The sequence below is a fragment of the Eleutherodactylus coqui genome, chromosome 4 (genome assembly GCF_035609145.1).
Source record: "Eleutherodactylus coqui strain aEleCoq1 chromosome 4, aEleCoq1.hap1, whole genome shotgun sequence".
Lineage (NCBI taxonomy): Eukaryota > Metazoa > Chordata > Amphibia > Anura > Eleutherodactylidae > Eleutherodactylus > Eleutherodactylus coqui.
Window position 1 is genome coordinate 258,247,646 of NC_089840.1, and position 24,079 is coordinate 258,271,724.

The 24,079-nt window shown below is 46.5% G+C and overlaps 1 protein-coding gene across 2 annotated transcripts in view; it reads right to left on the bottom strand.

Annotated features, from left to right (window-relative positions):
- The window catches only part of CPXM2 (carboxypeptidase X, M14 family member 2), a 107,909-nt gene that overhangs the window by 23,984 nt on the left and 59,846 nt on the right, over positions 1 to 24,079 (bottom strand). For both annotated transcript variants that reach the window (XM_066601163.1, XM_066601162.1), the window contains exons 7-12: positions 14,477 to 14,627; positions 12,023 to 12,111; positions 9,999 to 10,122; positions 5,305 to 5,501; positions 4,370 to 4,549; positions 3,038 to 3,335 (exon numbers count right to left, since the gene is read on the bottom strand). In XM_066601163.1, the coding sequence (XP_066457260.1) occupies positions 3,038 to 3,335; positions 4,370 to 4,549; positions 5,305 to 5,501; positions 9,999 to 10,122; positions 12,023 to 12,111; positions 14,477 to 14,627 (1,039 nt within the window). The remainder of the gene's footprint in view (positions 1 to 3,037; positions 3,336 to 4,369; positions 4,550 to 5,304; positions 5,502 to 9,998; positions 10,123 to 12,022; positions 12,112 to 14,476; positions 14,628 to 24,079) is intronic.

The following is a 24,079-nucleotide window of genomic DNA, read 5'->3' on the forward strand; positions in this document are numbered from 1 at the left end:
GTAAAAGTTACCATTGGTGTACTCATTAACCCCTGTGTTGCTACAATACATATTGGGGTTCACAATTAAGCAGAAGTTACAAGATTGAAGCAATTTACTGATTCCTTTCACAATAGTATAGAAACTTAGTATACATATGTAATGCAGATGATGTTTAACTGAATTGTTGGCCTTTTATTGTGTCTTTGTTGACTCGGCGCCGCATATGTTTGTAATAATAACGTCTATTTCCTCTACCATTACATGTAAATAAGACGGTTTATAGAGCAAAATTTCCATTTTGTCAGTTCTTTGTCTGAATGCTAGAATGCAACTCATTTCATCGACTCGCCAGGTGGTCCTGTAAAGTACAGCATTTCTTTGTCTTACCCTCTTCCTTTTGTTTATGCCTCATTGTAGTGCTTGGAATTCATTTAGTATGAGCCCTGCTTTCTATAAAACCACCCATTAACTGGGACACATCCCAAAAAGCATAAAAATGGAAACTAAGAACGTACACTAAATAATAATTATCTGCTAAGAGGAGTTAGCAAAGAGGACTCAGCAAACTCGGGATCAGCGGGGACCGGATCATTGTCTACAGCGGGCTGTTGTAAACTGTACTGACTATATTTTAAATCAGGCCAGCTCCAGCATGTCCTAGTTAAAGGCGTTTTCCAACATAATAAATAATGGCATATCATTAGGATATACTATCACTTATTAATCAGTGGGGTCTGGCTGTCAGGTCCCCTGTCAATCTGCAAAAGGAAGGGGCCACAACATTAGTTTAGTGCTGTGGTTCAAGTCTTTCTAGGCATATTTAAAGAAGTTTTGTCCCATCCACTGACATGCAAAATGGACTGCATACCTTCACAGCCACATCCTCGCTGATTTCTCTGTTTTTATTTTTGTTAAGACCCCTCCCTGTTCCCCCACAATGGCTCTTGCTAGTTCTGGAGCCCAATACTAGTCAATTGTCAAGTTGGCGATCTCCATCCTCTAGTCAATCATATCATCAGCCATTGATGAAGACCAGTGGAGATTGCCCAGTTGGCGATTGACCAATATCGGGTTCTGAAATTAGCTAAAGTCATTAGGGGCAAATGAGGGGGCTAGAATAAAAATAATAACAGTAGAGGAATCGGCAAGGACTCGGCTGTAAAGGTATGCAGCCTATTCCGCTTGTTAGGGGATGTGACAGATTCTCTTTAAATAGGTTAATTAAAAGGGGTTGTACCACAATAGACTCTTATCACCAATCCAAAGGATCTAGAGTAAGACCGGTCGGGGTCTCACAGCTGAGACTCCCACCAATCCCAAGAACGTAGTTTCTATGTCTCTCCTCCTCACTTATGGGTTCAATACAACCCCCCCCCCCCCCCTCATTGATGAGGAAACTGAATAAAGAGGCAGTCACACAAGCAAGGTGCCGCTGCATTAATTAAAGGGGTTGTCCCGCACCGAAACGGGTTTTTTTTTTATTCAATAGGCCCCCCGAGACAAACCCGATGCAGGGGTAAAAAAAAAACGGATAGTACTTACCCGAATCCCCGCGCTGCGGCGACTTCTTCCTTACCTTGCTAAGATGGCCGCCGGGATCTTCACCCACGGTGGACCGCAGGTCTTCTCCCATGGTGCACCGTGGGCTCTGTGCGTTCCATTGCCGATTCCAGCCTCCTGATTGGCTGGAATCGGCACACGTGACGGGGCGGAGCTACGAGGAGCAGCTCTCCGGCACAAGCGGCCCCATTCACCAGGGAGAAGACCGGACTGCGCAAGCGCGTCTAATCGGGCGATTAGACGCTGAAATTAGACGGCACCATGGAGACGAGGACGCCAGCAACGGAACAGGTAAGTGAATAACTTCTGTATGGCTCATAATTAATGCACGATGTATATTACAAAGTGCATTAATATGGCCATACAGAAGTGTATACCCCCACTTGCTTTCGCGGGACAACCCCTTTAAGGGGACTGCCAGAGATAGTTGTGCCATTCTCGGGATTGTTGTGCACCTCATCAGTGTGCAGTAGGTTTCTGTTCGGCTAGTGAGAGGCCTGTGATGTGGGTCAAGAATGCTATCTTTTCTCCTTTCGGAGAGCATCTAGAAGGTGAGTCAGTGAGGAGACTTAAAGGCCATTGATGCTCCTCTGGGTAATATGCAAATAAGTAAGATGAAGCAATACCTCTGCAGCGCCACCTATTGGAGGGCAGTATTCCTGACCCACATTACAGGCCTCTCGCTAGCCAAGCCAGAAACCTAGTGCACTCTGATGAGGGTCAAACACCCCAACACAGCTGTTTGTGTATGGATTCTGGCTTGGCTTTCAATTCCCAATCATTGTTACAAGGCTTGTTTAAAGAGTCTTACATTGACTTGCAGGAATGCTGCCTTCCAATAGGTGGCGCTGCAGAGGTATAGTTCCATCTCCCTTAAGTGCTTAGATAAGCACTTGTGCTACCTCGTTCTAGCGATTAGCACCCGAATCTTCAGTGATCAAAACTTTTGACATGTCCCTATAACATGTCAAAAATTTTTGAAAAGCACAGTTACTTTTTTAAAGTATGTTTGTGGTGGCATCAGCCAAAGGCAGAGTTAGATAACCCATTCTCAATGGTCCGTTTTGCTAAAATGTTGCAATAACTACTAATATGTGCATAGAAACTAGAACAGTGACAGGACAGCCCACATATTTTTTTCAATTCTCTGACCTAAAATATAGCAGGATAGCAAATCTTGACCCACCAAGTGAATCATGGCATTGTGGCAGCATGTTTCATGTAGCCCTGGTCTCTTAGAATATATAATTATTGAGGTATGGCCTCAACTGTTTATGATGTCGAACTATACCCCTGTATCAATCTTCACTCCCCCCTACAATAATAGTGGGTAAGGAAAGGCAGGGCAAAAATAACCCCAGGGCCAAAAATACCAATAGACTACCTTACATATCTTCAGGACCATTGTCATTTTACAGTTCGACACTAGATATAAATCTTTTCTATGATCCTGGTTATTACTTCATAGCAACAAGGGATTAAGAGCACAACGTACTTCCGGCTACTGTATGCCAAGAGGCTCCATTGACGCTGCCCTCCTCCTTGTTAAAGTCCTCAGTGTGGCACGGCCTCCGGCTGGAGTCTGTCATGTGCCGATGAGTAGAAGCATAGGAGTATGCCAGCCAACGAAACACATGGTCATCAGGTGTTCCTGTATATTCTTGGGTCTTCCATGGTGAGCGCACCATGTCATAGGGATAAGACACCACCAGCTCTCCTCCTTGCAGGTTTCCACCTAGAACAAAGGGGATCTTTTCCATCCATGTAATCAGGGCGCGGGTTTCAATGGCAACCTGTGGGTACAGATGGTAAAGTTAAACCCTGTACATTCCAGAATTACATTTTTATATAGGTTATTACATATCTTGGCAGTGTGAGGAGGAGCAATTTATACTTAGACAGTATAGATTCTAAAGTAAAGAATAGCAACCAAAGCATGAAAAATTACATATCGTAAAAACGGGTTATCTGGGACTTTTCCTATTGATAACCTATCCTCAGGATAGTTCATTAATAGTCAATGGGGGCCCACCACTTGGGATGATCACCAATTAGCTGACAGCAGTGTGGTACCGCAGGCACAGCTCCCACTGAATGCAAATGCCGCTCTGACAATAATACAAAACAGGGACTATGCATTGTTGACATCACTATAAGGATCTGGAAAACAGCACCCATAGTCTGGTAGCGGACATTTGGAATCTTCATGTGTCTCCAATTTTTTTTGGACATTCACAAAAGCATTTTTCTTATTGATTCCATCAAAGCTCACGAGAAATAAACTAAATTTACTATGATGTATAGTATTCCATATTAAGGAGTTACAGTAATGCTTCTTGTGAACAATATGAAGCCTCAAGGTGGTATATGGCATGCCAACAGGTCTAAAATACAGAATAGAGCCATAGGGACTCAAAGTTCCTATTAAAGTGAATGCGACCCAGCCTGCAATACCAACCCGGGCCACAGCACCATGTACAGAGCTATCTATTTCCAGCAGCATAACAGTTCTATACAAATACACCAGTCCAGGGGGGCAGCTGACTACCAGGGATCCTGGGAGGTGGAACCTGGTCAATCAGCTATTCTATCCTGTAGGATAGGCCACCAATTGCTAATGGGACAAATCCTTTAAAGTTCAGATTTAATCATGCCTGATCCTTTGTGCACACAAGACGTAAGCCACTTGACCATTAGTGGCTTATTCCCTCTTCCCGTTGAAAATACATGCAGGACCAACCAAGCCCAGCGTACATATGTATGGGTAGGTCATGAGGAAAACCTATAGTCTAACAAGTGTTGAATATGTATTGACAGCTTAACTCACCGTGGCATTCTCATACTGAAACCAGTCTGGAATTGGGATGTAATGGTTAGGGACTCTACGTATACTCCTAGGACGATCCTCCGACTCCCACAATAATGAATTCAAGTCTGGAAAATTGTTATTTATGTCAATCCCATCAGCTGTCCATCGGCCTAAAGACCAGCCTCCCAGCTCAGAGCCCTAAAATCCATAAAAAGGATGTAACTAAGCAACAAAACAGCAAAATGAAAAGGCTGGAGTGAAGTTTTGATTAGCGTCCCATCCCTGAGAGTTTCTGTATACCAGGTGGTAACTCTGCAGCAATGATATAAGAGTACAGTTGTAAGGCATTACGGCAGTGTTACCGAGCCTGTAGAACCTCAACTGTTGTGAAACTACAACTTTCGGCACACCAAGACGCAAACTGTAGTTTTGCAACAGTTGAAGCATCCCAGATAAAGAAACATTGCATTTTAGGGTCAGAATGGGCCAGTAGTGACTGCTAGACTCCCACAGCATCCTTACAATAGGAGAAATTGACAGTCAACTGGAAGACAACCAAAGAGTAAAAAAAGACCCTTACTGATAGAAGACACCAATAACTCCAACTTTCATAGCTGGATGATGATAGTAAGCATCATTATTAGAGATGAGCGAGTATACTCGCTAAGGCACATTACTCGAGCGAGTAGTACCTTAGCCGAGTATCTCCCCGCTCGTCTCTAAAGATTCGGGGGCCGGCGCGGGTGACAGCTGAGTTGCGGCGGGGAGCGGGGGGGAGAGAGGGAGAGAGAGAGATCTCCCCTCCGTTCCTCCCCGCTCTCCCCCGCCGGCCCCCGAATCTTTAGAGACGAGCGGGGAGATACTCGGCTAAGGCACTACTCGCTCAAGTAATGTGCCTTAGCGAGTATACTCGCTCATCTCTAATCATTATGTATCCAAATGTTACTTCTCACCAGCTCGGCAGCCTTCTCGTACCCATCTGGGTTGACAGATGGAAGGAAATGGAGACGTGTATTGGTGATCAGGTGTATAATCCGCTTGTTGCCCGACAGGTACTCCTCACACAGGAACTGCATCAGCAAGAGAAGAAGCTCACGTCCCAAGGCTTCATTCCCATGGGCTCCAGCCATGTATCGGAATTCAGGCTCTCCTGGATAGATGGAAACAGGGACACCGCAACCGCAGTTCATGATTACACACCACACAAAAAGACATAGTCAAGTGTACCGGCCCACTTTACGCAGATTACCAATCAGAAGACCAATTACATAATTAGGGTTCAGTAATAATAAATGGTGATTCAAAAGGTAAAGCTTGATTTTGTCCTCTGATTGGTTGCCTCTATGAGTTTATTGGTTAACTACAAAACTGGAGCTCCTGCCAATCTTTCTGTTAGGTTCCATCACATGGGGCAGTTCGGTTGCAATAAAAACCATACCAAAAAGTGCATTTGCTAAAAAACTGCGTGCGTTTTTTGCCACATTTTACTACAAACATAGCAAAAGACCCATTTTTTTTGAACATTATTAGCAAATTCAGAGTTGATAACGAGTGGTCCCTTATTCAGGACTCTGCTGGCCAGAGCGGAAAGAGTGTCTCTCACTCTGGAGGACCAAGCATGTCCTGACAGCCCATTATGTTAAGATGGAGATGTGTAATGCTTCATTTTCCCTGCGGTGGGGCTGCAGTAAAACTGAACACTTACTGCCAGGTTACTCACATGTTAAAGGAGACGTGTGACCATTAATAAAGCTTTTTCAATATATTTCTTTTACTAATCATAATCCTGGCACTGATGTAGAAAAGGATTTTTCTAAATCGCCGATCCATATGGTAATTAGGTCAGAATAGTCTGGTGGGTGTACCTGGACCATTCAGGAAGCCAGGGTCTTCTCTGTAAACATGCCCCTTCTCAGTTTGATGTGGATGACATCCCCATGTCATCCACAAGACACGTCAGATCTGACACTTGTGCCAGAAGGGGGAAAAAAGGGAAAACTTGGTGACAAGTTCACTTGAAGTTGATTCTAGGGGGTCCCAGCACGATGCCAACTGACTCAACTTTTTTTTAGAGCCCCCTTTTTTAAATGCTATTTTAATTGCAATAACTCAAAATAGCCAGAAGCTGAGCATGACCCATATAGTCCAAAAATATAGACACCCCAGTGCAGGGGCGTAACTAAAGGCTCAGGGGCCCTGATGCAAAACGTGAGCTGGGGCCGCCCCTCTATCTGTATCTGTACCCGTACCCATACCAAACCATGCTGCACAGAGACTTAACTTGAAGCTTTTGGGCCCCAATGCAAAACCTGTAACAGGGCCCCCAACTATAATGCTTTATTCATAGTACTGGGCTCCCTATATGGAGAAGAGAGGCCTTATGGGCCCCCTAAGGCTCCTGGGCCCGGGTGCAACCGCATCCCCTGCATCCTCTATAGTTACGCCCCTGCCCCAGTGCGTAATACTGGACTCTAAGGACCTCTTCATACGATAGTGTGTGCAAAAAGGCTTCCTAGAGTGCAACATATTTGTGCTATGAACGACGAGCATTTGCACACATTACTGTACTTTTTGCGCTTTCAGGACCAGGTCACATGGGCGTGGGACACATCCTTGCCATGATTTTAAAGGCTATTTAGCCTAATGAGTTTGAGATATGTTCTTTTTCCTGCTGCATTGCACGGAATATTGCACATTTGCGCACGCATTGAGCGTGCATTTGCGCACCTCCCATAGACTTTGGTCTGAAAATGTGCATAAAAATTGAGTTTTTTCTGTGCATGCGAAAAAGAGTAATTTGAATCAATGGGTTCTATTCTCTATGTATTGTGCATGCAAATACAGTCATGTGGGGTCCTTAGGATTAAACATGCAATAGCCTGGAAAAAAGACGGCTAAGGGGCGATCAAATAACTATGTATAAATACATGAGGGGACAATACAAGGATCTCTCCCATGATCTGTTTATACCCAGGACCGCGACGGTAACAAGAGGGCATCCGCTACGTCTAGAGGAACGAAGGTTTCATCACCAACATAGAAGGGGGTTCTTTACTGTAAGAGCAATGAGACTGTGGAACTCTCTGCCTGAAGACGTGGTGATGGCAAAATCCATAGAGGAGTTTAAGAAGCGGCTAGATGTCTTTTAAGAGTGCTATGATATTACAGGATATAGACATTAGGTGACCAGCGGGGTTGTTAATCCGGGTCTTGGGGTCAGGTAGGAACTCAAATATTGATCCAGGGATTATTCTGACTGCTAGATGGAGTCGGGAAGGAATTTTTTTTCCTCCAAATGAGCTCAATTGGCTCGTTGGGTTTTTTTTTGCCTTCCTCTTGAGCAATGTGGGGGGTGGGTTGAAAGAGGCTGAACTAGATGGATATTGTCTTCATTCAGCCTAACATACTAGGTTACTATTAGAGATGAGCGAGCATACTCGCTAAGGACAATTACTCAAGCGAGTATTGTCCTTAGCGAGTACCTGCCCGCTCGGAAGAAAAGATTTGGGTGCCGGCGGCGGGCGGGGAGCGGCGGGGGGGAACAGAGGGGAGATCTCTCCCTCTCTCCCCCCGCTCCCCTCTGCTCACTCCCGCAACTCACCGCTCACCCACGCCGGCACCCGAATGTTTTCTTCCGAGCGGGCAGGTACTCGCTAAGGACAATACTCGCTCATCTCTAGTTACTATGTAACAACATAGGAACCTGTCACGATGGAACGACACCATAAACTAAATTATGGTGCTGTCCTGGCAGGTGACGGGGAGTCGGAAGATGTCATTTTTATAGTCACCTGCTTCCCACAGTGTCCTCCGGTGATCACGTGCCGCATGGAGATATGACTGTTGATGTGCTCACTCTATCCCATAGACTTGTACAGGAGAGCATACGCACATGACTCAAAGAAGAGACATATCTCCATGCGGCGTGTGATCTTCACAGAGGAACAGGTGAGGATACAAATGACATCCATGACTTCTATTACATACAGCTATGGTACCATAAGTTAGTTCATGATGCTGTTCCAACATGACCGGTTCCCTTTAACAATATAATGTAATCTAATATAATAGATAAACCTACAAAACCTAATTAATACAATACATTACTGAGCAGGTGTCTCAGTGCAGGCAGAACACTGGTAAAAACCCATAGAGGAGCTGACCGTACTCGCTTTTATTAACCGCGAGGACGTGCGTGCCGCTGCTGCTTGGTTAGTAATCACCCGATAGAGGAGAGTGAAGAATAAGCACTGCCGACGTCGAGAGACCAGGACTCACGTACGAACACCTTTATTAGCAAGACCTTTCTACTTACAGGGTTTCTTCATTAATATCTAGTTTCCTGATGCCAGCCACACTTATATTCCCCTTTTCTCCATCGGTTGATTATTCATATCAGTTTCCACAATGTAGTTCATTGGTTCTCTACAAAAGTTGGATTAAAGGGGTTTTCTGGGACTCCGACATTGACGACCTATTGCCAGGATAAGTCATCCAATCAGTGGGGTCCACCACGTGGGATGCCTTGCTGATCAGCTATTTGAAGAGGACATGGTGCTCGGATGAGCTCTGTGGCCTATGCACTACATATCACATGGGCGTTGCGATTTTCATCCGCCCGCATTGTGGGCAAAAATTACATGAACGAGAGATTCCATGTTGTTGCTAAATCTTGTGTTTTCTCCCGCATTCATACGGCCGAGTGCAACATATATATGCCCGGAATTCCATTGGCCGGGGGAAGAGAGTTTAGTGATGCTAAGCTGTCTCCCCCTCACTCTACCTCCCTTTGCGGCTGATCACGGCAATAGAAGTTCCAATAGAAACCTATGAGAGCTGCCGGCAAAGGGAGGGGAAGCTAGCCGCTGCTAAAGTCCTTCCCCTTGCTGGCAGCTCCCATAAGCTTCTATGGTTGCTATGATGATAATTCCCTCAGTTATTTTCACTTGCAATACCAGGCATAGCCACCAACAAGAGTGGCGCTGTTTCTAGAAAAAAAAAGGAGTGCCTTTTTGTAGCCTCGGACAACCTCTGTAACTGGCGATGTGTTAGCGCCAGATATGTGATGTATTGATGGAGATACTGTGTAGTTGAAGGTTGAACTATATATTTTTGTGAGCTCCAATCAAGATACCGCTGTCTCATCAAGCTATACATTATGTTCTTAGCATATCAGTCAGAGATCTATAACACAGACATAAGCAAAGAGAAGAGGATGGAACAGCGCAGATGAAGCATGAAGGAGTCACACGAGAAATAACCAAGATCCGAAGGAGAATTGGCGCCATATAGAACCAGCTGTTTAAGGTAAAGGGGTTTTCCAGGACCAAGATATTAACGACCTATCCTCCAGATACGTCATCAATATCATATCCATAGGGGTCGATCAGCTTTTTGAAGGTGAGCATTGTAGCCTCTCCTCAGCCTGTGACATCACGTTCATTCGCGTTCATTCACGTTCATTCATCACATGGCATGAGAGCAGCTCCGTTCCATTCTGGGCTTTTAGCATTTCCTCTTTTGGCCAACTCTCTACTGGTGGAAGTCAAAATATCAAAGCCAAACCAGCGGGTAAGATTGAGAGCAGTTGTAGAAGAGACAGGCGGGAAGGCGCAGGACATACATAGAGTGTGTTTATTCTCCTAACCAACTTCGTGCTCCCCGGGGTTATCAGACATCTCCATGGCGTACAGCTTCAGCCCCTTGTGGCTTCGGCCAATGTTATACACGCGAGTGATATTGGGACACATCTCATTAACCACTTTCATCAGCTAGAAAAGAAACAAACACTAAAAATGCACCAAAACTTTAAATTTTAAACAGCCATAAAAAAGATTCATAGATTGAGGGACTTACATGCAATACTTGGAGATTTAATACATATGTAATAACAGTAGACATGTAAGGGTGTTCATATTGTTGCAACTACATATTTACAAGCTTCGACTTAAACCTTCCCAATCCAATTTGTATTCTGGTTTTACTAGGGGGCTTACTCTTTTTCTGCCATTATACAACGGCGCTATCTGCTGGCTAAAACCAGTACTGCATGAGGTGACACGTTGGATAGGCTCCGACAGCAGAGAGGCTGGCAATATACAGTAAGAGAACCCCGACGGATGTCTTCCAACATCAGAGCTGTAGAGCCTTAAATCATAATGTCTTTAGATGTCAGACTGTGGATTGGAAAGGGTTAATAGATGATCTTTTCCTAGAACTATGTAAGGCCGTTCCTCTACTATTCCTCCTGAAAATGTGGGTGTTACCATTCTCTTTAGGATAGGAATGTATCCCAATGCATTCTTGCATAGTCGGTACTGTTTGAACGATATCAGAATGTGCTGACAGGAGGAATAACAGAGGTTCCGTTGTTCTAAGAAAATTCGCTTTAGAATACTTAATTTATTAGGGGTACAAGAATTTATGAAAACTGACAAATTGGGGCATATTTACCTAGCCTGCTATTTCACACGCTGATCTAGTATGTGCAATATGTATTAATTGTAGAAACATTTTTTAATACACTTGTCGCATTGGGCAGCAACTGCGTGCGCCGGACTGAAATCTATGCCAGCTACAATGTGGCGTAGGGTTCAGCTACGATTTATGTTAGCTTCTGGTGTAAATTATAGTGAATGTGATGAGTGGCACATGGCACGCCCACAAATGCTAGGCCCCTCCCATTTAAAAAAAAATCGGTGGAGGCCAGTATAAATTTTCCAAAAGTCACATTTTTGGCACTTGTGTCAAAATTGCAACTTTATGACGGCACAATTCTGGTGCCAGCCAAGTGATGCATCCGCCCTATTGGCTTTAACCTATTCAAAACCAGAGATTTTTTCCTTTTTTTTTTGTCCCCACCTTCCAAAAGCTATAATTTTGAAAAATGTTTTGCTTCAGTAGGCTCCAAACTGCTCTGCTAGCACATTGGGACCCCCTGATTGTGTTATGGGGGGTGCCAATGGGGTGCAGGAAGGGGTGAACCCAGGAGCGTAACTATAGGGGATGCGGTTGCACCCGGGCCCAGGAGCCTTAGGAGGCCCATAAGGCCTCTCTTCTCCTTATAGGGAGCCCAACACTATAAATAAAGCATTATAGTTGGGGGCCCTGTTACAGATTTTGCATTGGGGCCCAGGAGCTTCAAGTTACGCCTCTGGATTTAGGCATGGGTACGAGAACATATGTGGAAAAAGGGGCCCAGCTGAACTTTTGCACCCAGGCCCCTGAGTCTTTAGTTACGCCCCTGGGTGAATCCCCTCTTGCTGACTATTTAGACACACAGACGGCTTTAACCATGGCATCTAAACAGTTAACCGCCGCAATCAGAGCCAACTCTAATCGCAACAGCTGATAGCCCTGGGTTATGGAGCAGATTCGGTTCCCAAGCCCACTCCATACACACTTCATGACTGCCCGACGCATATTTATATTAGGCAGTCGTGAAGTGGTTAATATATAGAATTCATCTAATCAAAGACCAGTGTAGATTTTAGGTAATGTGGCGGGCTGCACACAGCCATGCCCACTTTTTCAAAACATGGCTGGGCACGGTATGAATGTTAGAAAAGTGGCAGTTTTGGCACTTGCACATTGCCTATACCCCAATGTGTATAAAGCACAGCTAACATAAGTGAAGCACACAGTAATAAATCCCAGTTCCCCGGCCCGTACCTGTCTCATTTCCTTGTAGTTGTGATGTCGGAAATCCAGGTCGTCTGATGTGGTTATCTCATTCCTCCTGTGATAGTAATTATTGGGGTCTAGGTAGATTATAACAGGGGTATTATCACCAGCTGCACGATAACATCATAGCACTGCGCTTCCTTATATGTACACATCAGATATATGAGTCTCCGTAAAAGCAAAAAAATAGAAGAGCCTTAGGGCTCGTTCACACGGGCGGATATGTGCCGCGTATGACACGCGTAATTTTGCATGCAAGATACGCAGTGAATACAACCCATTGATTTCAGTGGGATCGTTCACATGTGCGTATTTTTGCAAATACGCAAAAATATGCGGCATGTTCTATTTTGGTGCGGCAAGGGTTGTCCGCAGGGTCACACTCTTTACCTTGATTTTTTTTAAACATGCCATAGACTTCTATCGCAGTTTTCTGCATAAGGCCTCTTTCACATGAGTGTTACGATTTTTGGCCGCCCGCATTGGCCGAAAATTGCATGAATGAGTAAAAGCCGTGACCAATTCGCGACTAAATCTTGCGGTTCCTCGCCCATTCACACTGGTGCAGAGTATATACACCGCAGCAGGCAATTCCTTCGGCCAGGAGAAATCTTCTACAAGACTTCTAATGGCTCAATAGAGGTTAGCGGCGCTAGCAAAGATGCGATTTTTATGCGAGTGCGATGTGTTTTGCGAGAAGCATCGCCGCACTTGCGATTTTCTCAAGTGTGAAAAATACACATGAAAATTCCTCAATATTCCCCATGGGAGCAAAAAAAAAAGCATCACAATCGCATGAATGGTCGTTATCGGCTGAAAATAGGACATGCCGCAGTTTTGCTCTCACATTGCGTCTTCTTGCAGCAAAATCCCACATGTGAACCCCCCCATTATAAACAATGGATTCTTTTCCCGTGCGATTTCAGTGCATCTCGCAACGTGCGATTTCGAAATCATGCAGGAAAATCGCCTGTGTAAATGCACAGTTAGGCCGGTGTCACATGGGCATATTTGCGCACACAATATGCAGAAAATAGAACCCATTGATTTCAATGGGACGATGCATAAGCGCGTATTTTGCACGCGCATTTGTGTTGCGCAAAAAAGAAAAAACCTTCTCTTTTCCTCCACATCTGCGCAGGAAAAGAACACATATTGAACTCATTACAGTAATTAGCCATTTCAATGTCTGGGAGCATCATTGTGTGCGTTTTTACACGCGCCAATGTGCTCGATTTGCGTGTGCAAAAAGTACAGTAAAAGCGCACTTGCACGCGCAAATACGCAAAACCTGTTTTTCAAAAACGCAGCACAAATATGCATAAACTCGTGGGTTGCAGGCCTTAATCTGAAATCCCTTACAGCGAAATGCAATTTTCAGAATTAGTTACATGGAGTTATTCGTGTCATTAACCATACGAGGAGGAAAATACTTGTCACTCAAAAACAGGTTTTCAAGGTGCTCTGTGCACTACAGCCACAAGCAACAATAACTGCTGGGATGTACACTAGATGTATCCAAAACAACGCCCCCTCCTCTGACATCACTTCCTGCTGTGCAGCTATTGGCTGAAGTTGCATCTCACAGACTTCCTGCTGTACCGCCCCCTGCATGCACTCTGCACATAATACTGGTCATACTGAGGGCTCTTCTCCACTCTAGTTGTTTCCTACTAAATTTGGACTACAATGTGGGGAAAATGGACCAGAAATCTCTCAATAGTAACAGTAACTATGTAAGAAATATGACATTCTATATGTGTTAAATCACCGTGGTCAATATACCCTATATAACCATGTGATTAATAATGAAAAATACAATGTGGACCATGGAAAAATGAATGAAATGAATATGACTCCATGTTCTATCCTATGTGTAGCCATTGTGTGTCAGGTAGCCATCTTGTATGCCTCTTTACATTATATTCATTTGTCCTCTTTCTTGAGGATTTAGAGATAGTAAATAGTTACTCAAAAAGCCTTGAGTGAATAACCGAGGCCAGAGCTGCAGGAGATAGCTATGTAGCATTCGGACTGGCCGGCGGATCAAGATGACACGTATGTTCCAAAATATTGGTAAGAATTACTGTACTTTTGTGTTCTGAGAAGTTAATCACGTGTGATTCTTCTGAGCTTACCTGGCTTTTTGGATGGAAAATTCCTTATCTTGCATATTCATATTGTGTTTATGTTTTATCAACCAAATTAATTATAATAGATTTGAATTATTGTAATCGAAGCATGTGCCTCTATAAAAACTGCTGCCTGTCAATCAATAAACATAACTATTGGTCACGTCCCAGGTGTGGTGCTGAAAGATGTTTCCAGAGCTCGGCCTATCTTTTAACTGAATTTGGACCGCAGAAGCATATTGCATAGCAAATAGTTTTGTTTGCACTAACATAGATGATGTAAATAAGTGATTGACTATTACTGACTAACCAGGTAAAGGACATCCAAGTATTTCCATCCTCATACATATGCTGCCTTCTTCATACCACGAGCGTGGATTAATACGAATATAGCGCCCAACCAAGGGCTCTAGGAACTCATTCAGGACTGGAATTTCCTTCTCGCTGTTCCCTGAGAAAAGCTAACAAACATAGAAAATACATATTTATGATATAAAATGCAAAAGCAGCAAAGACGGAATATTCAAATTTTTGCTTCATGTTTGATTCACAGCAGATCATCACACAGACTAGGAATTAAAAGACGGAGACCTCAGGAGAATAACATTAGCGCCATATTATAAACCCACACCACACATATCTGCTACAGATAACAATATATTTGCACACATGCAACCTTAGGCCACTTTCACAAAGCAGAGAAAATGGTGTGAAGTTTGTGCTTTGCGAGACGCCTCGCATCCACAGGGAAACTGAATGTTCCCAAGTGTGATATCAGGCCAACATGTGATTTTACCCGCTGATGCGAGGAGTTTTTATATCAATGGTGTGAGGCTACCACCGGATTTTTTCGGCTGGGTGAAAACGGCCTTAAAGTGAGCTTTAGGGCAATGTGGCTGGAGGCCCTTGATACAATAAGGTAGATGGAGGAGTTATGTGCCAGAGATGAGTTGAGGTGTGACAAATACATTGTGGTTTGGGCTGCATGGAGCCAGTTCTGGGATACACCGGACCTGATCACCTGGGTCCTAGATGGAAGTGTGCCTTCTACCCCGAATGATTTATGATTAGAGATGAGCGAACGTACTCGTCCGAGCTTGATACTCGTTCGAGTATTAACGTGTTCGAGATGCTCGTTACTAGAGGCGAGCACCACGCGGTGTTCGAGTTACTTTCACTTTTATCTCTGAGACGTTAGCACGCTTTTCTGGCCAATAGAAAGACAGGGAAGGCATTACAACTTTCCCCTGCGACGTTCAAGCCCTATACCACCCCCCTGCAGTGAGTGGCTGGCGAGATCAGGTGTCACCTGAGTATATAAATCGGCCCTTCCCGTGGCTCGCCACAGATGCATTCTGACAGAGATCAGGGAAAGTGCTGCTGATGCCGGAGCTGCTATAGGGAGAGTGTTAGGATTGATTTTAGGCTTCAAGAACCCCAACAGTCCTTCTTAGGGCCACATCTGACCGTGTGCAGTACTGTTGAGGCTGCTTTTTGCAGTGTTGCACTTTTTTTTTTTTTTGTATATCGGCCGTGCAGAGCTTTGCGTCCAGAGCATTGCGTCCAGCAGTAATTTTACATAGTCCACGGCCAGTAGTGGTGGTGAGGCAGGGACAGTGAAAGACATATCCAGTCTATATAGGCAGTGGGCTTTTCCAAAAAAATTTGGGAAAAAAAATCTATTTGGGCTGCCTGTGACTGTCCTGACTGTACTGCGTCTCTGCTGGGGGTAGTTGTCCTAATTCATACGCAGCCAGCTAAGTGTTACAGCAGGCTTGCGCAAAATTCTTTCCTGCCTCTGCGTTGCCTCTTACATCACCGCTGTCATCCTGTCCAGAGTGAAACAGTCTGCAGTAACTTTACATAGTCCACGGCCAGTAATGGTGGTGAGGCAGGGACAGTGAAAGACATATCCAGTCTATATAGGCAGTGGGCTTTTCCAAAAAAATTTGGGGAAAAAATCCATTTGGGCTGCCTGTGACCGTCCTGACTGTACTGCGTCTCTGCTGGGGGTAGTTGTCCTAATTCATACGCAGCCAGCTAAGTGTTACAGCAGGCTTGCACAAAATTCTTTCCTGCCTATGCTGTGCGTTCCGTAAGCGAAGTCAGCCTCCAACCACAGGCCAATAAGTGGCACATTTAATTACAGCGTTCTGTTTCTGCACTACTGGTAATACAGCATGCTGAGGGGTAGGGGTAGGCCTAGAGGACGTGGACGCGGGCGAGGACGCGGAGGCCCAAGTCAGGGTGTGGGCACAGGCCGAGCTCCTGATCCAGGTGTATCGCAGCCGACTGCTGCGGGATTTGGAGAGAGGCACGTTTCTGGCATCCCCACATTCATCTCACAATTAATGGGTCCACGCGGTAGACCTTTATTAGAAAATGAGCAGTGTGAGCAGGTCCTGTCGTGGATGGCAGAAAGTGCATCCAGCAATCTATCGACCACCCAGAATTCTGCGCCGTCCACTGCTGCAACTCTGAATCCTCTGGCTGCTGCTCCTCCTTCCTCCCAGCCTCCTCACTCCATTACAATGACACATTCTGAGGAGCAGGCAGACTCCCAGGAACTGTTCTCGGGCCCCTGCCCAGAATGGGCAGCAATGGTTCCAAATCCTCTCCCACCGGAGGAGTTTGTCCTGATGCCCAACCTTTGGAAAGTTCCCAGGGGGATGAGGCTGGGGACTTCCGGCAACTGTCTTAAGAGCTTTCAGTGGGTGAGGAGGACGATGACGATGAGACACACTTGTCTATCACTCAGGTAGTAGTAATTGGAGTAAGTCCGAGGGAGGAGCGCACAGAGGATTCGGAGGAAGAGCAGCAGGATGATGAGGTGACTGACCCCACCTGGTTTGCTACGCCTACTGAGGACAGGTCTTCAGAGGGGCAGGCAAGTGCAGCAGCAGGGCAGGTTGGAAGAGGCAGTGCGGTGTCCAGGGGTAGAGGCAGGGCCAGACCGAATAATCCACCAACTGTTTCCCAAAGCGCCCCCTCGCACCATGCCACCCTGCAGAGGCCGAGGTGCTCAAAGGTCTAGCAGTTTTTCACTGAGAGTGCAGACGACCGACGAACAGTGGTGTGCAACCTTTGTCGCGCCAAGATCAGCCGGGGAGCCACCACCACCAGCCTCATCACCACCAGCATGCGCAGACATATGATGGCCAAGCACCCCACAAGGTGGGACGAAGGCCGTTCACCGCCTCCGGTTTGCACCGCTGCCTCTCCCCCTGTGCCCCAACCTGCCACTGAGATCCAACCCCCCTCTCAGGACACAGGCACTACCGTCTCCTGGCCTGCACCCACACCCTCAACACCGCTGACCTCGGCCCCATCCACCAATGTCTCTCAGCGCACCGTCCAGCCGTCGCTAGCGCAACTGTTGGAGCGCAAGCGCAAGTACGCCGCCATGCACCCGCACGCTCAAGCATTAAACGTGCACATAGCCAAATTTATCAGCCTGGAGATGCTGCCGTATAGGGTTGTGGAAACGGAGGCTTTCAAAGGTATGATGGCGGCGGCGGCTCCGCGCTACTCAGTTCCCAGTCGCCACTACTTTTCCCGATGTGCCGTCCCAGCCCTGCACGACCACGTCTCCCGCAACATTGTACGCGCCCTCACCAACGCGGTTACTGCCAAGGTCCACTTAACAACGGACACGTGGACAAGCACAGGCGGGCAGGGCCACTACATCTCCCTGACGGCACATTGGGTGAATTTAGTGGAGGCTGGGACAGAGTCAGAGCCTGGGACCGCTCACGTCCTACCCACCCCCAGAATTGCGGGCCCCAGCTCGGTGGTGGTATCTGCGGCGGTGTATGCTTCCTCCACTAAACCACCCTCCTCCTCCTCCTACGCAACCTCTGTCTCGCAATCAAGATGTGTCAGCAGCAGCACGTCGCCAGCAGTCGGTGTCGTGCGGCACGGCAGCACAGCGGTGGGCAAGCGTCAGCAGGCCGTGCTGAAACTACTCAGGTTAGGAGAGAAGAGGCACACGGCCCACGAACTGCTGCAGGGTCTGACAGAGCAGACCGACCACTGGCTTGTGCCGCTGAGCCTCCAACCGGGCATGGTCGTGTATGACAACGGCCATAACCTGGTGGCGGCTCTGCAGCTCGGCAGCCTCACGCACGTGCCATGCCTGGCCCACGTCTTTAATTTGGTGGTTCAGCGCTTTCTGAAAAGCTACCCACGCTTGTCAGACCTGCTCGGAAAGGTGCGCCGGCTCTGTGCACATTTCTGCAAGTCCCACACGGACGCTGCCACCCTGCGCACCCTGCAACATCGGTTTCATCTGCCAGTGCACCGACTGCTGTGCGACGTGCCCACACGGTGGAACTCTACGCTCCACATGTTGGCCAGGCTCCATGAGCAGCGTAGAGCTATAGTGGAATACCAACTCCAACATGGGCGGCGCAGTGGGAGTCAGCCTCCTCAATTCTTTAGGAGGAGGAGGAGGAGGAGGATCCTGAAAGTGATCTTCCTAGTGAGGACAGCCATGTGTTGCGTACAGGTACCCTGGCACACACGGCTGACTTCATGTTAGGATGCCTTTCTCGTGACCCTCGCGTTACACGCATTCTGGCCACTACGGATTACTGGGTGTACACACTGCTCGACCCACGGTATAAGGAGCACCTTTCCACTCTCATACCCGAAGAGGAAAGGGGTTCGAGAGTGATGCTATACCACAGGACCCTGGCGGACAAACTGATGGTAAAATTCCCATCCGACAGCGCTAGTGGCCGAAGGCGCAGTTCCGAGGGCCAGGTAGCAGGGGAGGCGCAGAGATCAGGCAGCATGTACAGCACAGGCAGGGGAACATTCTCCAAGGCCTTTGCCAGCTTTATGGCTCCCCAGCAAGACTGTGTCACCGCTCCCCAGTCAAGGCTGAGTCGGTGGGAGCACTGTAAAAGGATGGTGAGGGAGTACGTAGCCAATCTCACGACCGTCCTCCGTGACGCCTCTGCCCCCTACAACTACTGGGTGTCGAAGCTGGACACGTGGCCTGAACTAGCGCTGTATGCCCTGGAGGTGCTTGCTTGTCCTGCGGTTAGCGTCTTGTCAGAGAGGGTGTTTAGTGCGGCTGGGGGAATCATCACAGATAAGCGTACCCGCCTGTCAACCGACAGTGCCGACAGGCTAACACTCATCAAGATGAACAAAGCCTGGATTTCCCCAGACTTCTCTTCTCCACCAGCGGACAGCAGCGATACGTAAGCAATACGTAGGCTGCACCCGCGGATGGAAGCATCATTCTCTATCACCATCCAAAACGGGGACCTTTTAGCTTCATCAATCTGTGTATAATATTCATCCTCCTCCTCCGGCTCTTCCTCCTGAAACCTCACATAATCACGCCGAACGGGCAATTTTTCTTAGGCCCACAAGGCTCAGTCATATAATTTTTGTAAACAATTTTTATACGTTTCAATTCTCATTAAAGCGTTGAAACTTTCACCTGAACCAATTTTTATTTTAACTGGGCTGCCTCCAGGCCTAGTTACCAATTAAGCCACATTAACCAAAGCGATTAATGGGTTTCACCTGCCCTCTTGGTTGGGCATGGGCAATTTTTCTGACGTACATTAGTACTGTTGGTACACCAATTTTTTGGGGCCCTCGCCTACAGTGTAATCCAATAAATTTTTTGCCCACCTGCATTAAACATGACATTACCTCAGCTGTGCTGGGCACTGCAATGGAATATATTTATGTACCGCCGGTGGCTTCCTGGCACCCACCCATGCTGTCGGTCCACACGGAGTTGTAACTGCATGTGTCCACTTCTAAAGAACCCCAGTGGTGTCTGGGGCATGCAGACACCTTGACAGAATGAATAGTGTGTGGCACATAGGTTCCCCATTGCTATGCCCACGTGTGCAGCTCCTGATGGCGGTGGCACAGGATTATATTTCTCATTGCTTCTGTACAGCATTGTGGGCTATCACCCCGCCCCTTTTAAAGAGGGTCGCTGCCTAGCCGTGCCAACCCTCTGCAGTGTGTGCCTGCGGTTCCTCCTCATGGCAGACGCACTTATAAATAGACATGAGGGTGGTGTGGCATGAGGGCAGCTGAAGGCTGTGCAGGGACACTTTGGTGTGCGCTGTGGACACTGGGTCGTGCGGGGGGGGGGGGGGGTTGGGCAGCATGTAACCCAGGAGAAGTGGCAGCGGAGTGTCATGCAGGCAGTGATTGTGCTTTGTTGGAGGTAGTGTGGTGCTTAGCTAAGGTATGCATTGCTAATGAGGGCTTTTCAGAAGTAAAAATTGTTGGGAGGGGGGGGCCCACTCTTGCCGCTATTGTGGCTTAATAGTGGGACCTGGGAACTTGAGATGCAGCCCAACATGTAGCCCCTCGCCTGCCCTATCCGTTGCTGTGTCGTTCCCTTCACTTTCTTGAATTGCCCAGATTTTCACAAATGAAAACCTTAGCGAGCATCGGCGATATACAAAAATGCTCGGGTCGCCCATTGACTTCAATGGGGTTCGTTACTCGAAACGAACCCTCGAGCATCGCGAAAATTTCATCCCGAGTAACGAGCACCCGAGCATTTTGGTGCTCGCTCATCTCTATTTATGATGTACGTTAGTTTGGATGAACAATGGGGGACAGTAGTTGGAAGGTAGCTAAGCCGGATACCCCTCTTTCCCCCCCTCCCTCCCCTCCCATCTCTCTTCCCTTTCTCTTTATCTCTTTCTTGACTACTTCTTAGCCCCTTTTTTCTTCTTATGTTTTTCTTTTCCTCTGTATAGTAGTATGGTATAATATATGTATAAGTGGTATATTTGGTGTTTGAACAAGCCAATTTGTGTTTTTTCTATGGCTTTCTCCGCCCATAAGGGGGGATAAATCGTTTTTAGCGTCAGGGCTAAATTATATCTGACGTGTAAAGAAACGGAGATTGGTTCATGGAAATCTGTTTTATGGCTCAGATAAATGATTGTGGCGACAAATGGAAACCACTGGATTGTTATGTAAATTCTTTATTGTCAAATAACATACTTTTTGAACCATAGTTCAAAGTGAGTTTTAAAGAATCTGCTAAAGTATTAACCCCTCGAGGGCCACACCTCTTTTTTTATTTTCAATTTTTCCTCCGTACTTTCAAAAAATCATAGCACTTTTATTTATCCATCGACATCGATGTCTGAGGGCTTGTCTTCTGCGGGACGAGTTGTGTTTGTTAGCGGTACTATACAATGTGCCATAGAATGAACTGAAAAACTCTGAAACATTTTGAAGTGGAGTGATATGGGAAACAAAGCAATTCCGCCACCTTTTTTTTCCCATAGGGGACTTGATCACTCTTGTAGTATAATGTAATACTGACAGGCATTCTACTAAGCCACACCACAGGCATGGCTTGATAGGCCATCAGGCATGACAGCGCTGTGGGTCATGGTAAGGCACCAGGGTGCAATGGCAACTGAACGGCACCTCGCGATTCGGGACCCCGGAACGTTTATCAATGAGTTTAAATGCCACTATCGGAACTGACAGCGGCATTTAAAGGGCTAACAGCAGCCAATCAGTGTTGCCGGCAGTTGCCAGCTGTAAAGCACAGCCGACACCTGCATAGTATTGATCGGGATCGGCTACCATTCCCCTGCATACAATCTCTAATGACAAAGGATGTACATCCTGTGTGTTCAAACAACTGAAGGGGTTTTCCAGCTCTTAAAATTCAATTACCTATCTAAAGGATAGGTCACCAATAGCTAATCATAGGAAGTTTGCCACCCAATACTATAGCCGATCAGCTATTCAGTGGGCCAGCTATCATAGTGTATAAAGCAGGAAGCAGATAGCACCGTACTTTGTGCAATGGCCCGGCATGGTATTGCAGGTATAGCTCCCATTGAAAAGAATTGGATTCAGCCTGCAATATTACTTCGGACCCATGTATGCAGCTATTTGCTTTCTGCTCCATATCGGGTGATAGTTGGTTGGCTATGGTCCCAGGCGGCATACCCCACCGATCAGCTACTGATAACCTATCCCGTGGTTAGGTTATCAATTTTTAAGAGTGGGAAAACCCTTTTAAGTACAATCACACGCTGCTGTGAAATAAGCAATTATTACTTTTTTGCTACTGCACTTTGCAAGTTTCCGCGTAATGAGCTGATGGGGTGAAGTGAAGCGTGGATCATACATCTCAGCTCAGTGCAGTGCAGCATAGGTATTTCATATGTGTTGGGCTTTCTTAATGGCTGACCTGGCAACCTTGCCTATCCCATCTGTAAATCTTTCAGGATAAGATTTTCTGCACTGGACCATTTCTAGTTAAACCGCAGTAATGAAGTTTTATGGAAATAAGTCTTGCTTCCAGATGAAACTTGGCAGGATTGTGGGTTTTTGAGGTCTTGCTCAAAATTCCATTGAGCATTTATGATGAAATAACATTAACCACTTCTGTATGTAAGACGAGGAAATTTATAGCTAAATAGGGCTTAAAGCAATTTGGGGCATTATAGGACTATATAGGATTAGATAAGGAAGGGGGAGGGTCACATAATGCTTAACCAGCTTTGTATACAGCGTATACAATATACAGTACAGAGGCCATAATAGGGCTCATACACACAATTTTGGAGTTGTACAGAGCCAGCACTGCACCTGTAAAGTGTATGGGGCCTAATGTACCTCTGTGGGCCTCTGATTTCAGAAAGTATGGAAGACAATCATGGCAAGCTCTATCAGATGCCATATTATAGAGCTATTCTTCCATAGGAATAGTAAAGGAGTTGTTTATTAAGGCATTTTGAGTTAATAGTAGCAGGTCCTTCAAATATACTGAACAATCACTGCATTAGGAACATCTACTCAATAACGGGTTGGTCCACCTATTTGGGCAATCACGACTTTCAGACATCAGGGAACTGATTCCACGAGGTGGCGAGTATCCTCTATACTCAAGTCAACCCATAGCAGCTGCAGCAGCTCCGTCCGTTGGTGCACATTTTGCAGATAAGTGGGAGCAGATCTCACAGTCTTTTCCAGCATATCCCAAACATGTTCAATGGGGTTACAGTCCGGTGGGTTTGGAGGCCAAGGCAGTGTGGAGAATTTATTATGTTTCTCCAATCACTCCCTGGTGATCCAGGCTTGATAACACGGAGCGTTGTCCTGTTGAAAGATGGCACTGTGGTGGGTGAAGACTTGCTGAAGATATGGGTGTAGATTGTCAACTAATAGGTCCCTGTAGCATTCACCATTCAAACATTGTGATATGATGACCAACGGTCCTAGGCCATGGCAGAGAATACTCCCCAGACCATGACACCGGCACCACCACCGGCCTGTTGAACCCCAACAGTGCACCATGAGATACGGCTTTAGACTGTTTATGCCTGATGTTGATCCAGCTATTCGTATGGTTCAGCAGGAAACAGGACTCTTCACCCCAGACAATCTTCTGCCATGTCTACAAGGTCCACTGACATCTTTCCTGTGCCCATGTGAGCCATTGTTGTTGATAATCCAGGGTCATCAATGGCACTTTTGTCAGTCTTCAACTATTGAGCCCCAGTCGCATGGAACATTGAATAATCATTGTGAAAATGTGTCTAACTTCTCCACTGTTGGGTCAGTTGGTCCACTGTGGCATGTCATTGCTAGGATACTACATGTGCCACCTGACGACCACCGCTGGGTGATCTTCTGTTGGATGTCTGACCATGGTTCAACCAGTCTTGGTTGACTCTTGATACCGCGGTTCAGGAACAGCCAACAAGTGTGACTGTTTCAGAAATACCGGCACCACACCTCCCGCGGTCAAAGTCACTCAAGTCACCATGCTTATCAATTATTGCCAAATTTTGCTCTGCAGAGAAGAGGTCAGCCCTTTATCTGAGAGCAGACCACGGCACGGCCATCACATGGTACTGATTACAAGATGTCATGAGCCAGTGGGACC